The sequence below is a fragment of the Vigna radiata genome, chromosome 4 (genome assembly GCF_000741045.1).
Source record: "Vigna radiata var. radiata cultivar VC1973A chromosome 4, Vradiata_ver6, whole genome shotgun sequence".
NCBI classification, from domain to species: domain Eukaryota; kingdom Viridiplantae; phylum Streptophyta; class Magnoliopsida; order Fabales; family Fabaceae; genus Vigna; species Vigna radiata.
In genome coordinates, this window is record NC_028354.1 from 11,507,061 (window position 1) to 11,523,647 (window position 16,587).

The following is a 16,587-nucleotide window of genomic DNA, read 5'->3' on the forward strand; positions in this document are numbered from 1 at the left end:
GAATTATATTTCAATATTAATAGACGGTATATTTTTTGTTTTTATTATTTTTTGTACCATATATATTAACTGTGGTTTCACTTTATTTTAAATAGTTTATGTGTATTGAAAAATGTTTTTTTTTTACTTTATTTTAAAATTGAATAAAAATATTGTGAGTATATAATATAAAATTAAAAATAAGTACATAATATAAAATATATATATAATGATTGAAACTAACTTAAATATATATAATTAAAATAGTTTTACATGTAAATAAATATTATAAGAGATTAAAATTAATCAATAATAAATTTAATAAAATATATTTTATCGATAAAAATTAAAAATTTATAAAAAATCATGTAAACATACTTAATTTTATATTTAGATTTATAATATACTTTAATTAATATTTTAATCAAATACTTATAATTTAATAATCTTTCTTAACTTTCAATTAGTATAGTTCCTAGCTTTTAATTATCAACTAGCTTTTCAATTTTCGTCAATATCTCAACTTTCAATTAACTTTTAAAAGTTTATTCTTGTCGGAAACAAATAGTACGAATTAGTTTAAAGTTTACTATGCTTTTTACTAGATTTTATATTTACTTATTTAATTTTATATAACCATATATATTTTTTTAACAAGGTTGCAAGGGAAATTATGTTTTAATAACGGTGAAAAATCTTTTTTTTTTTTAGATTTTTTTGTGTGTGTGTTTGTTTTGGTATATCTATCTAGATGTATATGAAAGAGTAATAATTGATGGTGTTTGTTTCAATTAATATATATCTTAGCATTGAAATGAAAGAAGGGAGTGGATAGAGTTTATTGTTATGGTGAAGAAAGATGTTGAGAAAAACAACTCGTTACTTGGGAGATTATGTAATTATCTCTGTTGTCATTACGTATTGTGATTGTTGTGTTGGTTGTAATTAATTTGTAAAGAAGGTAGATATACGTAGACTCTATGAAGGTGTGTAAAGTTGTTCGAAATTTTAGGATCAAGGAAATGTTTATGGAGCTAGTACATTTTTGAGTTGAGATTTCCTATTCTAACCATGAGGGAGAGTTGATTCTTAATGGCCGTAACTGAGTGGAGATAATTTAATTATGGTTTAATATATATTTTGGTTCTTTTTTGGGGGGTTTGGCTCAAAAGAAAGATGTCTCCTACGTTACTCGTACATGTGGAAGTAGCGACGTAATTGAATAGAGTCATTCAGTCTGAATGCTACATGAAGAACATAAGCNAGATGAAGGAACGGGAAGACCTAGGATGTAGAAGATCATAACATGAGCGGCAGATTTGGATTCCTATATACCCACTCGTGCGGTACTTCATTGTGCGATATATATAAGATCCATCTGTATAGATATCATCATCTACATCCAGAAAGNCGTATGCTTTGTAAGAAGCTTGTACAGTTTGGGAAGAGGTTTTGATTGATCAAAAAGGAAAATCTACTTCAACCGGTATGCCCTTAGGCACGACCATACATAACATAGAAATCACACTCGGAAAGGGTGGACAATTAGCTAGAGCAGCTGGTGCTGTAGCGAAACTAATTGCAAAAGAGGGGAAATCGGCCACATTAAAATTACCTTCTGGAGAGGTCCGTTTGATATTCAAAAACTGTTCGGCAACAGTTGGACAAGTGGGAAATGTTGGGGTAAACCAGAAAAATTTAGGTAGAGCCGGATCTAAATGTTCTTTAAAGTCCCATATTTCATTAAAACATGTTCAATATGGTCTTTTTCGTAGACACCGTTAAAATCTTAACGGCATAGTAGATAGCGTGGCGAAACCTGTATGAGCTGTTTACTTTGATGCTTACGTGGCTCTCTGAAGTGAAGTGAATTGGCAAAAATGTTTAAAGTTGAGGTTGTTATGTGTAACAAAAGGGTGGGATAGAAATGAGTGAAGTGAGTTAGAAACAGTGAAGGGAAGTGAGTTAGGGTTGAACCATGCTGTCAGCCGCGAATGCTGCCCGCCGCCAACTACGAATGGCCCTTGTCGTGACCAGATCTGTTGCCGCCAGCCACCACACCAGAGAACGAGGAAGCTTGTCCATGGTAGTGCCACTACCGCTGCGTCGCATCGAGTGACGACTATTGCTACTCCGTGAGCTTTCTGAAACGCTGCTAGCACCGTCGTCTTCCGCTGCTACGAGCAACTGCGCTTCTTGCCAGAGTTCACCGTCGTCAAAGAGCAAACGAGAAAAACTGAAGAAAAGAAAACTAACAACCATGGAAGGCAAAGCAAGTCGTCGAATGCAACTCCACTACAAAGGCGCCACCACAGCAAGCGTAACCCATCAGGAAAGAAGCTTTCGCACCTCCGACGACCATTCTTGCACAAGAATCCCATTGTAGACGAAATGGGCCAACTTAAAAACCCAAACAACTGCGACCCAGTTCTCCTCCGTGACGAAAAACGCAAATGGAGAAAAAGAAAACCATCGAACCAGAAATCAGAATGAGGCATGGTGAAGAGCACCGAAGGAGATGAAATGAGGTTCAACAGAGGTGCGACGCACCAGAAGGCCAACAACCATTTCCAATTTTAGGGTTTCAAATTGGGAATTTTCCCAATTTAAATTTTTCATTTTAATTAGCGTTCTTAATTGGGTTTCTCCAGCACCACCAGAAAAGAAGAAGGAAACCAATCGAGTTTCAATTTGGTGCTTCCCAAATTAGGTTTCTCAGTAATTGTAATCAGCATATTCAGTAATTAGGTTTCTCCAACACCACCTCAACTTTAAACATTTTCGCCAATTCACTTCACTTCACAGTGCCACATAAACATTGAAGTAAACAGCTCATTCAGGTTACGCCACGTTAACTACTATGTCGTTATGATTTTAACGGTGTCTACGAAAAGGATCATTTTGAACATTTTTTAATGAAATATAGGACCTTAAAGAACATGTTTTAAAAGTTGGATGATTTTGAACCAAACTCTCAAAAATAGGGGCCAAAATATGTATTAAACCTTTAATCATTAACTTCTTGGATCAAGGCATACAGTAAAGGAACTTAAGGCTAATTCCATCTTGGATAAGTGCACACCATGCACACAAATCATATACATAGATAATTTAATCATTAACTTCTAACCTTATCATGATTATATTAGAAACACATAAAACACTTCAAATGTAAATGATTGGACAACTCTATAAGTTTCGCCCAATGAGATCATCCACTTGCTCAACGACTAAAGGCCTTGACCAACGAGCCTAGCACCGAAACAATTTTCATAACAAGCATATTGCTCGCACCACGAGTCTATATAATTTTAGAAAACGAAATCTACAATTTTCAAGTGATTCATCGATACCAAAACAAATTCATGTTTTATACAGATTATAAAACATACTAAAGATACAATTCTAGGCACTCACAACTATAATCACAACACATTTAACAACTATAATGCATACCTAAGCATGCAAAGTAAACACTCTTCAATTAATTTACAAATCGAACTAAATAAAAAACTTTACATTCTTGTAGAAAATCAATTAACAAAGGTACCTTAAATCATTCAAACATTTCCATTGAAACAAATTACAATTAGATTCCTTTACCTATTGTTGATAGCTCAATTGCTATAAAAATCCAAGCCATCTTCAAACTCTATTTATACCTAAGAACAATACAAAAATAATTAGGCCAATACCAACCTAATCATTAATTAACAAATAATTATATATATATATGACCTTAAGGACACATGTAGGTAAAATAGACCACGTGCAAAGAGAAGAACATGTTAAACCTAAAAAGGTGTAAAAAACCAATTTATAAGAAAATTAATCAGACATAATTAAAAAAATTATTGGAAGAATCATTCTAATGTTCTCCAATATTCAAATGGAGAAGAAAAAATATTAAAAAAACTAAATAAAAAAGTGATTTATAGAAAAATAATATACTTTTGAATAAAAAAAACTCCTTTATGAACTTCTCTATTATAAAAAAAACATATTAATATTACAATAGTTAAGTGATATTTTTAAAAGCATCATTAATCATAAAATACTATTTTCTATATCTTTATAACATTACTCACAACTCTTTCATTCACTTTCCTTCACTTCTCAGTGATTATTTCTTAATATAAACAAACTTTACTTTCACTTTTATTTTCCTTCAAATCCAACAATTTCTACTAAGATCCATCTTCAAGTCCAAATATAAACGTAATAATCATAAACTTGTCACATTTTTCCGTATCTTTCCTTATTTTCGTTGTTTCGGTCTTCAAAACATTCAAATATTATTTTTTATTAAAACCATTCTTCAAATCTTGAAAATAAATAATAAAACAAAAGGCAAAGTAATATCTTGCAGTATTGCAAATTTATGCCGGATAAAGTTTTAAAATTAGTAATAAAAGCAGTCTTGTTTTATCATTTTATTATTTAAATATACATATAAAATCAATACTTTGTGTAAAAAGCAAATGCTAAAAATAAAGTAAGTTATAAAGATTAAAAATATATGTTTTATTTATTTTATATTTTTCTTGGCGTATATATTATTTTAAAAAATTAAACTACTATATTGATAATGTAAAAGTTTGGTATATTATTATTCCATTATAAATTGTTACTTAGGGAAAATTTGTTCTTTTTAAATCCTGCATGGTATTAAAACTAAAATTAATAAGGCCAGTTTTGGCCAAATCACTAAATGATTAGGTTTATTACATTCTAAAATTGGGTTTGAGTTAGCTAATCGTTCATAACATGCTATGCACTTACAATTATGAAGAAAAAAAAAACAGAAATCTGTTATTTTATATTATTTACAGTGACACTAACCAATAATTTCATTAAAATGAATTGAAAAGTTAAAAGATAAAGAGTTGTTTTGCTTTTTCTGGCTTTTGTTTACGAAAATCATTGAATTAATTTTTACTTATCTAATTGTATTTGTGACTAACATGAGATTTTGGTAGGCTGTAAATTAAGGTTATGTATTACTTGTTTCCAAGAAACATGAACAGGGGGAAATAGTGAACATATCAAAGCTTAATACGAAAATAAGATATTTTTTAAACTTATATATTTTGTATATAATCAGAAAAAAAATTACCATTAATCATTAAATCATAAATCAATTATAGAAAGAGCGTTTTGAAAATTACCTAAATTGATATAAATTGATTTATTTAAATTTTAATAATTTATTCAAATGTATTTTTGTTATAACATATGTTTATAGATGTTTAAAGATGCTAGGAAATACAAAAGAATGTCATGGAAAGAATATTTTGAAAAATTTGCTCGCATTGCAATATTTTTTATTATCGCAAAATAAATATGTTACAATTAAAAAAAAAAACTCCATAAAGGGATGAGATTTACACAAAGATGGTTTCATTACCACTCATGAACATGCCATATATATGGTATAAATCTTAATTCTTTTTATTTTCGTAACATGATATAATTTATGTATTTTAATATTTATGTATATAAATAATCTCATATTTTGTTACAGACAAAAGAGTTGGGACAATTTACGTTTATTAACAAGCTATTTTAACAAACTCATCTTCATAAAGACTCATGTCAGGTTGTTAAAGATATCGAAGAACAAATGTAAGTAAATACTTTTATTCATTTAAACCTAAAATTGTATCATATTTATATAATTTTGCAATCTTTTTCTTTAAGAGAAATAATCTGGAAGGGTCATATTCTGATGCATCAGAAGAGCATAATAATGACGTTGCACAGGATGACATCATCATGACATTGCTGAATTGATGTTATCAATGGGCAAAAAAAACAAAAGAAGACTACATATGATAGAACAACTTGCTGTAAATTACATAGCTGGAACTCAGGTAGCAACCATCTTCTTTCACCAGGTTGTTATGTTACTTAGGCAATGACTAAAACATGTGATCACTTATGATGATTTGAGCCACAAGTTTAAAATATTGTAAAATCTAATTGTGAAATTCTTGCCTTTGGATGCCTAGACCTCTCTTCAACAATCTTAGTCCAACCAAACATTGTTTCAACAAACAACATACTCAGTCCAGCCCACCTTAGTCCAACAGTAAGAACAACATCCATTCGAAGACCCTTAAGAATAATACAATGATGATTACGTAGATTATTAAGACTTCTTTTGACATACTTATTATTATGTGTGTTTTTTTTATTATGTGTACATATATTGTAATTGATACTTTAGATTGCCTATAAATATGCCTTGATGCCTTGCATATACAAAATTATACTTTTTTTTTGTTTCTTTAGATATGATGTTGTAAGATTGACAATACGATATTAGAGGTCTGATTGAGTGTAAAGAATATAACTCATTGCACAGGAAACATGCATTACAGTTATTAACGAATTTTACTGATGAACACATTCATGGACAATGTCTCGTACTTGATACATAATATTATTGACAAATATTTATTGGTAATGTCCCATACCTGATACATGTTATTATCGACATATATATTCGTTGGTAATTACTAAAAATTGATTCGTCGATAATTACTGAGTAATACATTTATCGATAATTATCAAAAGATTTCTACATCCATAAACAAATATTATATAACTTTATTTTTAGTGACATTTTTGTTAGTCAATAATAAGTAGAATTTTTATAGTTACTAGTGGCCTTAAGTAAATCCTATTTTCTTTTAAATTTATTGATAATTTTTCTCTCACCTTTTCTACATTCTTTTTTAATCCCAAAACTTTATTTTCCAGTCAGTTTTCTTAATTTAAATAATTCCCTCACTTTTTATTTTCTTTTTTATTTAATAATAATTTAATTTCTATATTTAAATTTATGATTTACTTTTTTCTTTATAATTTTTATTCAATTGATTTTTAATATTTATTAAATAATATTAATTTGGTCTTTATATTAAATTGACATTAAAACCATTAAAAATATCACATATTTGACTCATCTTCTATTATAATACAAAATACTAAATTAACTATATTTTACATATATTAAAAATTAATTGAGTAAGAAACTATAAGAATCAACCATAAACCTAAATATAAAAATTAAATTATTAATAATGTTTTTTATTTCATTAATCTAAACAAAACCTAAAGAAAAAGAGCTTCTGAGAATTAACTATGATTATCAAAATTAGATTTTTACTACTTGAAGAAAAACCATTTTTTGAAACTATGAATAAACAGAAACAATAGAAGAATGAAAAATGTTAGGTTTTACTGAGCTGTTAATTTGTGGAGTACTGATGACCACAACCTATTTCAATTGGGAAGACATGACCTGTCCGAATCTTTTCAGACTATTCTGAACCCAAACTTTCTTCAGACACTTTTTCTTGACTCACTCTCACTCTCACTCTCTTCCATTATCTTCTATCTTTTGAATCATTCACTTCCAAAATATATATAAATTATATTACTTTTAACTTGACCAAGTTCATCTTCAATTTGACAAACAGAAAACAAGTTAATAAAAAAGATAGAAAGAGAAAGGAACATTTATTTCTATAATAGTATAAGTGTGTCAATTTGCCTGGTGTGGTTGGGACCAATGGACCATCCCCTCCCTACTACTATTTATTACCAAAAATAACAAAGAAATATTCTTTTCCCCTTTAACTAAAAAGTCCATGAATTTTTTTCTTGCCACCCTTATTAAGAAAATACAATATTGTCAATTATTTTTTTTACTTTGGTTTTTTTGAGAAAGACTGAAACATACACATGCCTTGTGGGAGAAAGGAATCAAAGGGCAAAAGAAAATGGTGTATTTTTCTATTTTATTGCATAAAACATCTTAGGATTCTTCTCCTACGGCCAATTGAGTCAGAGGCACTGAAGCATTCAGTTAAAACAATGGCCCACCTTGTACATTGTCTTGTTGTGCTTGTGGACAGTTCTATAGTTTACAACACCAACCTCTTTTCCCTACTCTGCCCCTACCATCTTTTGTTTTATCTTTAATATTAAAATCTAAATACGTATTTCTATTAATTCATTTCTAAGAAAAAGGAAAATGGGTAAGGCTGATGATTCCCTGATAGATATCTAAATCTGTGATTACTGGTAATATTGAAAAAGAAAGAATTTTGACTTTTGAAGTCCTTGGATTAGGTACATTCATATCTTTTAAACTTTTTATTGTATGTAGATAGATTGATTTATCCTTATCTCATACGACATCTAGAAAAATAAATGCAAAATTATCAAAAGAAGGAAAAAGGTAGGTAAAAATAGTATATATACTCAAGCAAAAGCATTCATTCAGCCTAATAATTTATTGTGAATTATGACATGAAACTCATCGTAGAAGGGAGTCAAAGGTTTTTTTTTTACACCTTTTCTAGACCCAGAAAATGTATTAAAAAAAAGGGTAAGAGAGAAGAAGAAGCCAGAATGCAAAAATACAAGAAAAAAATATATAAGAAAACATAGAGACAGTGTATTCCACGGCATTTTCATTTCCCAGGGGTCAAATAATGGTATGAATGAGAGCAACAAAAATGGCTCTAACAACACCAGGTAGGGTTATTTATTATAGGTAGGTGCAGATGCATAAGATACTATAAATGCAAAGTGAAATTTAATGAAACGATTGCTATCTTATGAGGATCTGATAAACAAAAATGATAATTCAGAGATGAGAAAATGAGAAGGGTGTGTTCAATCAAAATAGAGAGGGAACAGAAAATAAGCGCAATTCAATGATAACATTATTCAACTGAAGAACAAGAATTTTGTAACATTATTAAAAAAATGGGACTGTTGTAATGCTAATATTATAATAATAATGTGGAAAAACAAGGATTGACGTTGGACCTAGCGGTTGAGATGGAGCTTCAAAACGACGTAGTTGAGTGTGTATGGTGAGGTAGATTTGTAAGAGAGTGTGCAGTGTTACGGTCCAGCTAAGACCGCGTTGGCAAACATCATTATCGTTGGCCATTGATTCATTCACATTTTGCGTTCTCTCTTCTCCCAAAACACTGTTAAGTCTACAGTTTCTTTGTAGTATTTGCATACAAACACTAACATTAGATTGATTAGATTACGCCTATGATTCTCTGCATGCCTAACACGCGTCTCAACTTGTTGTTTTTGTTGTACCCTATATACCCTTTTACCTTTTCCCACTCCTATCAAACCTACGTTACCTTAACCACTTCACTTTCATACTATGAAAACTGTTCCACTTTTAAGATTTTTGTATAGTATTGTGTTTGTTATGTTGTTGAGGGAGGGATCTTACATGTGAAAAAAATACACTTCGCTTCCTTGGTCGCTGTGAAATTTTTTTACTGTCACAAACAAAATCTAGTAACCTTTTACTGCCTAGACTTTAGCTGCATCCTGCTGTTTCCTTATAAAGATCCCTTCCATTTCAGGACTGTCATCAACTTTTTTGTTTTTGTATTTGTTTTTTACAAGGCAGCCTGTGGACAAGGAAAATATATTAGTTTAGAAAAAAAAAAGGCAGAAAAAGAGAAATATTAAGACTAAGACAGAGAGAGAATAGAAAGAAAAAGGAAATAAATAAATAATTATTTGTTGCTTCCTTTTGTGTAAAATTCAGAGAGAACTGTCCACCCTTTTTCGTTTTTCTCCTTATTACAGACCCCCCTTAATTGATGGTGCTCTGTATCCCCTTTTTCTTCTGCAAGAACTACACCAACTAAACCTTCTTTTTCAACTTTTTTTTGGAGGCTGGTGGTTTTTTCTTCCAATCCTTGAGGAAAACTAAGAAAAAGTGAGCCATGTCAGGCTTGTACAATCCCAACTTCTCTCCTGCTAGAGCTGCTTCTCCTCAGATTAGGAGCAATCCAGACGTGGACAGGTGGGTTGGTTTATTTTTTTCTGTGATGTTTTTGAGATCAAAACTGGAAAAAAAGACACAATCTTGGACTCTCGGTGGAACACCCTTTGGATTTGGCCCTGTGTGTTTGATTTGCTTTGGATGAATTTGTGTGTTCTTGATTCACAAAAGCAAAGGGTGGTTCTTGTTTTTGCAGTCAGTACCTATCAGAGTTGCTGGCAGAACATCAGAAGCTTGGACCCTTCATGCAAGCTCTTCCCATATGCAGTCGCCTCCTAAATCAAGGTCTTTTGTTGTTTGTGGATCTATCCCTTATTGTTTTTGCTCTCTTNTTGTTTATTGAAGTATGCTTGATGTGTGTGTGTGTCAGATCGTGTCACAAACCTTTTATCTGTGTCAATAGTCATGGACAATGGAAACCAACGATAGACTTGATCGTGCATTNATTCCTCTTCCTGTCATCCATCATCATTGTGGTTGCACCATCCCTTCGCACTTCACTTGATACTGATTTTTTTCATCAAAGGAGTCATTCAAATTGAAATATAAAATTTGTTTATATGTATCCCCTGTTGGATGGTGTCTGAATGTTGGAACAAATGTACCTTCACAGTGTTAAGCTTATGCAACCGATGATTAATTTAATGGCGGGATATAATATNTCTCTGATTTTCATAGTCCTGAATATCTTTTCATGGGCTTAATTTGAATTTGAACAGATTATGCATTCTTTTTACTTGAGGACTTGGGAAAAATCCCATCTTTGTAAAGCATGTACTCTTGTAGGTGTTCACAATTTAAGGAATTGAAAATGTCTGAATTGAAGTGTTTGGCATGGCTTTTCACTCTTGGAGAAGAGGTTGGTTTGTAAATAATGTGTAGAATGCTGGTGCCATTAACATTGGGACTGTTGACTTCGTTAGACTTGCTTCCAAATATTTAAGGCTTGTCGCTTTGCTTCCTTTAGTCTTTCTGTGATATGGTTCACTGCAAATGGTGTCCACATTTGANTGAAATATTTTCTGAGATAATACATCACTCAATATGTCTTGATTTTTGACACTATGCATTGGTTTCTCATTTCAATTGTTTTTCATGTGCAGAAATATTAAGAGTTTCTGGAATGTTATCCAACCAAGGTTTTGGTGACTTCGATAGACTTCGGCATAGAAGCCCTAGTCCTATGGCTTCTTCAAACCTTATGTCCAATGTCAGTGGAACAGGGTTGGGTGGATGGAATAGCCTTCAGCAGGAGGTGACTGCCTTTAGATTATCAATTGTAGCATCTGAACTTCATATCCTCAACTTTTTTCCTTATATGATTTGAGTATATCATACATATGTGTCTATAAGCATTTGGATACTATGTAGTAACTAGCTGTTATAAATGCCTACAATGTGTGTCTAGTCTAATTCCATANATTAGGAATTTTAAAAAATACTCATCATCTATTCCTTGAATTCGGCATTAACAGCAATCAAGCATTATTCCTGCTACTAAGTGAGCATGACTACATGGATTATATAATGCTGTTATCATCTATTCATGATGTCCAATGTATCCTAAATCGTTGTATTCCCTTTTTAATAANAACAGTAATAGTAACAAAAAATTCTGTAAGGTGGGGTTTAAGGCCACCACACGGACAAGACCCAATCTTCTGTTCTTCAAAGCAGTTTCTTGAAAGCAGGTGTGACGTGAACTGAGTGTTTGACTACATACTCTGAATTACTGGAAAATATTGAAAACCAAGGATTACTAAATGAGATTAGTGATCACTACTGAAGTTTAAGCCCCATACATTTGTTAGATATTTAAAATATCACAACAAAATCAAACATTTGCATGAAAAAGTGAGTAGATGTGTGAGTACCAGAGTGGATGTTACAATATCGTCCTAAAGCAGACCGGAGAAGATCAAGGAATCATTTCATTTAAGCTCTCTTGGAGTATCCACCCAAGGTGCACTCCTTTAAACTATCCATCAGCTAAAAAATTTAAGAAAAACTATTTATCCCATAAAATACGACAATGCAAGTAACTACCAGTGAAAATTTTGACATTCCTCCCCTTCATAGGCACCAAATAGCAGTAAACATTGCATGTTGCCAAAGACCCTTGCCTCCTTAAATATCTCAAGGCTCTGAAGTGAGAAAATAGAGAATGTTTCAGACAAGTGTACAAACCCAAATTGACCAAAAATACCAGAAAGCCTCCACTTCAGTTCACCCCACAGAAATAGAAGTCTGTTTTTCTCATAGCCAGAGTATATAGTGTGGACTTTGGGATATATAGAGTTTTGTGAAGGTTGCAGTTCTGTAACAAATAATTCATATTAATCCTATCCTATTATGTACCACCATCCAAATAAACAATTCACCTTCAAAGAAATGCCATAGCTTTCAAAGGTGATGTGAAGAAAAAAGCTTTTTTGTCAAGATTGATCAAGGAATTGGGAGTAAGATTAACAAGTACGGACTCCAGAGGGTTCCAGGGAATCCTTCTATCTCAGGCAAAGAAGATAGACAAATAGACCAAGCAAACCAGTTTGGCCCATTTGCATAAATATCTTGATAACTATTTATAAGATAAGAAAAAATGAAAGTAAAATGAATTTAGCTTCTCCCATAAACTAAATTCAGCTTATGTGCTTTAGTGAAGTTAAATGAAAGAGCTTCTACAAAAGTTAAGTGCATAAATTGCCTTTGGCTTATGGGAAAAACTCGATTTAGTTTACCTCCTTGATTTTGTTCTCCTATAAATGATTTAGGAGAGTTTTGCCCTTATAGGACTTAAGTGCTTCATACACCACATCTAGGATGGATTTAGGTAAACAATTCAAGTCATCAGTACATATAACTTATTTCTTTATTTGAAGAGGAAATTGGCTTAAAAAGTTTTTATTTAAGTTGGAAGTCATTTCTGCAAGCTATCCTGAAGTGCATATTGAGATAATCTAATAGACATATCATAAACTATTTTATAAATTCTCCTAAACTCTTACCAAGCGCTTACGTCATATCATATGATACCCTAATTCTAAGTGCAACCTTACTCTATGATTGAGGTCCTGAAAAAAAGAGGTAATTCCCACCCATATAAGAACTAAGGCATTCAATTGATGATGTGNTNCAAGTCAAAGATCTGTCTTACATACTGGCATTAGGTTATTTTTCAAGATCTCATGCATCAATATCTGATGTTAGTCCCATAACTCACTGACTCACATCAATGCCTGTTTTGTCCCATGATGATGGTGTTTAATCATTGAATGGTGATCTTCTTNTATTGTGTGTTCTTACATGTCTATCTTTACATATAAGCTGTTTTTATATGTTTTTATGTGGTTTGGAATTAGTTGTTCATGTTAACACTCTAGAGAAGGCATAAACTTGCATAAAAAATGGGATGCAAGTACATGACGTAAGATTGGAAAAAAATATATATACTAGTGAATCAATGCTTGATATGTAAGCTTAGACTCTGTTTGAATATGACTCAAGCAGACTAAGGGATTCAGTCTTCTCTTCAACCAATAATTGGTACTGCTAACAGTTTCATGATGGTGTCTTCCTTGCTTTAATAAGGTAGGCCGTGATATTCAACATAAAATCTGATTGATCCTGTATTTGTGTTATTATTCATGATAGTAAAGTATTAGACTATCTGACTGGCAGAAAAGTTTGACAGCTGCCTCTTCCAATGCCTTTTCTGCATATCATCTCTTTGGTTCCCTCATTCATTCAAACTTGTAGAATTTCCTGATTTGTTGGTTCATCATGAGATTGAAAATGCTTGCTGCTTATTGATTTATGTTNTTATGACNAAAAAAANTNTCTTTTGTTTTTGTTGTTTAACATGATTATTTCTAACTTTTATATATCAACATTGCTTTCTCTGTAAAAACAGAGGTTGTGCGGACCCCCTGGAATGACAATGGACTNNCAAAGTGCACCTGCAAGTCCTAGTTCCTTCACTGTTAAGAGGATATTGCGCTTGGAAATTCCAGTAGATACATATCCCAATGTAAGCTTTTATACAAACTNATTTGATAAATAAGATAGCTATTTTTATCTTTTCTGGAACTGAAATATCTACCATCTTTATTTAACTAATAAAAGCATGTTGGCCATTATTGCATCAATTAAATTTTGTTGGAAGGCTTCTGGGGCCTAGAGGCAATTCCTTGAAACGTGTAGAAGCTACAACGGGGTGTCGTGTGTATATTAGGGGAAAAGGTTCAATAAAGGATCCAGACAAGGTAATGAAGATAAGCATAATTTTCAAGGTTTTATTTACAACGTACTCATGAATGATCTATATACTCAATCATACTTGTATCAACTGAAACTGCTCTTTATTCTTCCAATTTTAAGGAGGAGAAATTAAGAGGAAGACCAGGCTATGAGCATCTCAATGAACCCCTGCACATTTTGATTGAGGCTGACTTACCAGCCAATGTTGTTGAAATAAGGCTCAGGCAGGNTCAGGAAATTATTGAAGAACTGCTCAAGCCTGTGGTATGCTCATTCGCCCTATATTTTTATCTGTTATGCAGAGTGTGCTGACTGTTGTTCAACTCCACTTTTGTTCTTAACTTCTAATTTGGATAGTTAATTTGTTTGCATATCCCACCATTTACTTGTTTTGATGTGATGAAGATCAGTATACATGCCAGATTTTAGTAAAGTAGGTGATTGATAAAAAATGATCTTTGAAAAAAGTATTTTATGTAGACTATTGTATTTGTCAAGAGACATTAATCACTTATCGTTCCATTGAAAAAAAAAAAAAGTGCAGCTACGTGTCTTTGTAGTGCTTATGTCGTCAACATACATTTCTCCCTCATAAACAACAACTACAATAAAGCTTTATCCCACTGTGTGGGATTGCATACATGTATCACACATTCAGCTCAATTAAATCTACATGATCCTGTATTATACTGGCGAGTTTGTCTCCAAATGCATAACACAACCCCCTCCCTTATCTGAGCTTGCAAATGGCTGAGACCATAGGTGAAGTTTCTTTCTCCTACCCTTATAAACATGTCGCAGAAAAAGGTTGTTCATAGTAGTAGCAGCTTGTGAGATAGGAGAAAGAAGTATCAGGGGATGTAAAAACATAGTTTTTCCAATTTAAAAAAATCTGGGTAGTGTATGCAGGCATATTGGTATTGGTATTGGATATACATAGGACATTTTCCTCCTTCATTTTCTTTTCAAAATTGCAAGAGTAAAATCCATGTTGGTTGATGTACTAGGATTCTGTTGGAAATTTGATTATTTACACTTTTCTTTTCCTTGTTTCCTATTAAGTATTCTATCCAAGTTACTTCTAANTGTAAATGACCTCTCACTCTCCACCCGAGGAAAACATGTTAAAACGCTGTGGATCTTTTTTTCTTCTCTTTTCTGCTCTTTCTGCACACCCATTTTATTCATGGAAACAAAGAACTCTGAAGTTTTNCATTATCTACCAGTTTGCTGATTCATCTGAGTGATTAAATTTTCATTTTATGAACGTTTGACATGCAGGAGGAGTCACAGGACTACATCAAGAGGCAGCAGTTGCGTGAACTTGCTATGCTGAATTCAAATTTCAGAGAAGAGAGTCCAGGGCCAAGTGGCAGTGTGTCTCCATTCAACTCCAGTGGAATGAAACGCGCAAAGACGGGTCGCTGAAAGTTGTCGTCGGTCGATGGTGTAGATGATGAGTATTGTGGTCCTCCAGCTATTGATTGCTGGGAATATCTTNCAGTACNTGTCTCATTCCATGCAAGCTATGAAAGAATAGGCTAACAATTCTTGCTGGTTAGCACTCTGGTGGTTTTTCCTCACCCTTTTTTGTTCCTGAACAGACAGGAGACAAAGCTGGAATGAGGAAGTTTTAAAAGAGAAAAAATTATATAGTTGGGGGTATTGAGAATAGGTTTTTTTTTCCTTGCAAACTTGATACATTCATTGAATTTATTCTTGCGTCAGTTACTTTTGAGAAGTGTGGAATATATACATGTGATGGTGGTGAAGTTTTAGGTCCAAGACAAGTGTTTATTGGCATGTGACAGTGTCAAAGTCTCATGGTGTTTTAATATTTATGATAAGTTAGCATAGGATGGATTCTTTTTAGTTGTTTGTCACAGGCATTTGGTTTCTCTTTGGAGGGCTATGCTCTGTAGTTGAAATTATGCATGTCAGATAAACTTCTTACCATGTACCATTAAAACAACAAATGTGGTATTTGTTTATATAGAATGGTACATTTAAATCTTCTGCAACGCCTTTTGTTTTTTGCTGTCAATGGATTCTGCATTGGCCTACTGCTTTTGCACATCCTTTTGAAGCTCAACTCATGGATATTTTGAAGGCTGTCAAAGGAGCATTGCTATCTGCCAAGTTGAGATCTTAGACAAAACCTCTGCTGCTAATCATTTCCTCAAGTTCCTCACAGAGCTTAATGGGAGGTAGGCTTCTCTTTATTTTCTTAGCCTCTTGTATCGTTTTCATAAAATCCTTTTTAAATTTTTATGTATCTGTGTTAAATTGTTTTAACGTATCAATCGACTTTTAAGGTTTGAAATGAAGTTTCCCATGTATAAACAATTTAATGTTGTTAATTAAAAGGATTATATTTATTTAATTTTAAAAATTGAGAATTAAAATGTATTCAAATTTAAGATAGATGAATTTTAATTGTGTACAGAGTTAAAAAATTGAAAACATATTTAGTTTTAAGCAAAAGTTTATCTCTTAAGAAAATCCATAAC

General features: G+C 32.2%; 1 protein-coding gene across 1 annotated transcript; it reads left to right on the forward strand.

Moving 5' to 3' along the window:
- Positions 1 to 9,560: 9,560 nt before the first annotated feature.
- LOC106759443 (KH domain-containing protein At2g38610) lies at positions 9,561 to 16,098 on the forward strand. The gene is made up of 7 exons (XM_014642617.2): positions 9,561 to 9,841; positions 10,017 to 10,105; positions 10,924 to 11,075; positions 13,731 to 13,847; positions 13,966 to 14,082; positions 14,198 to 14,341; positions 15,359 to 16,098. Exons 1-7 carry the CDS (start codon positions 9,762 to 9,764, stop codon positions 15,503 to 15,505), a joined length of 846 nt encoding a protein of 281 aa, XP_014498103.1. The 5' UTR covers positions 9,561 to 9,761; the 3' UTR covers positions 15,506 to 16,098.
- Positions 16,099 to 16,587: the final 489 nt, after the last annotated feature.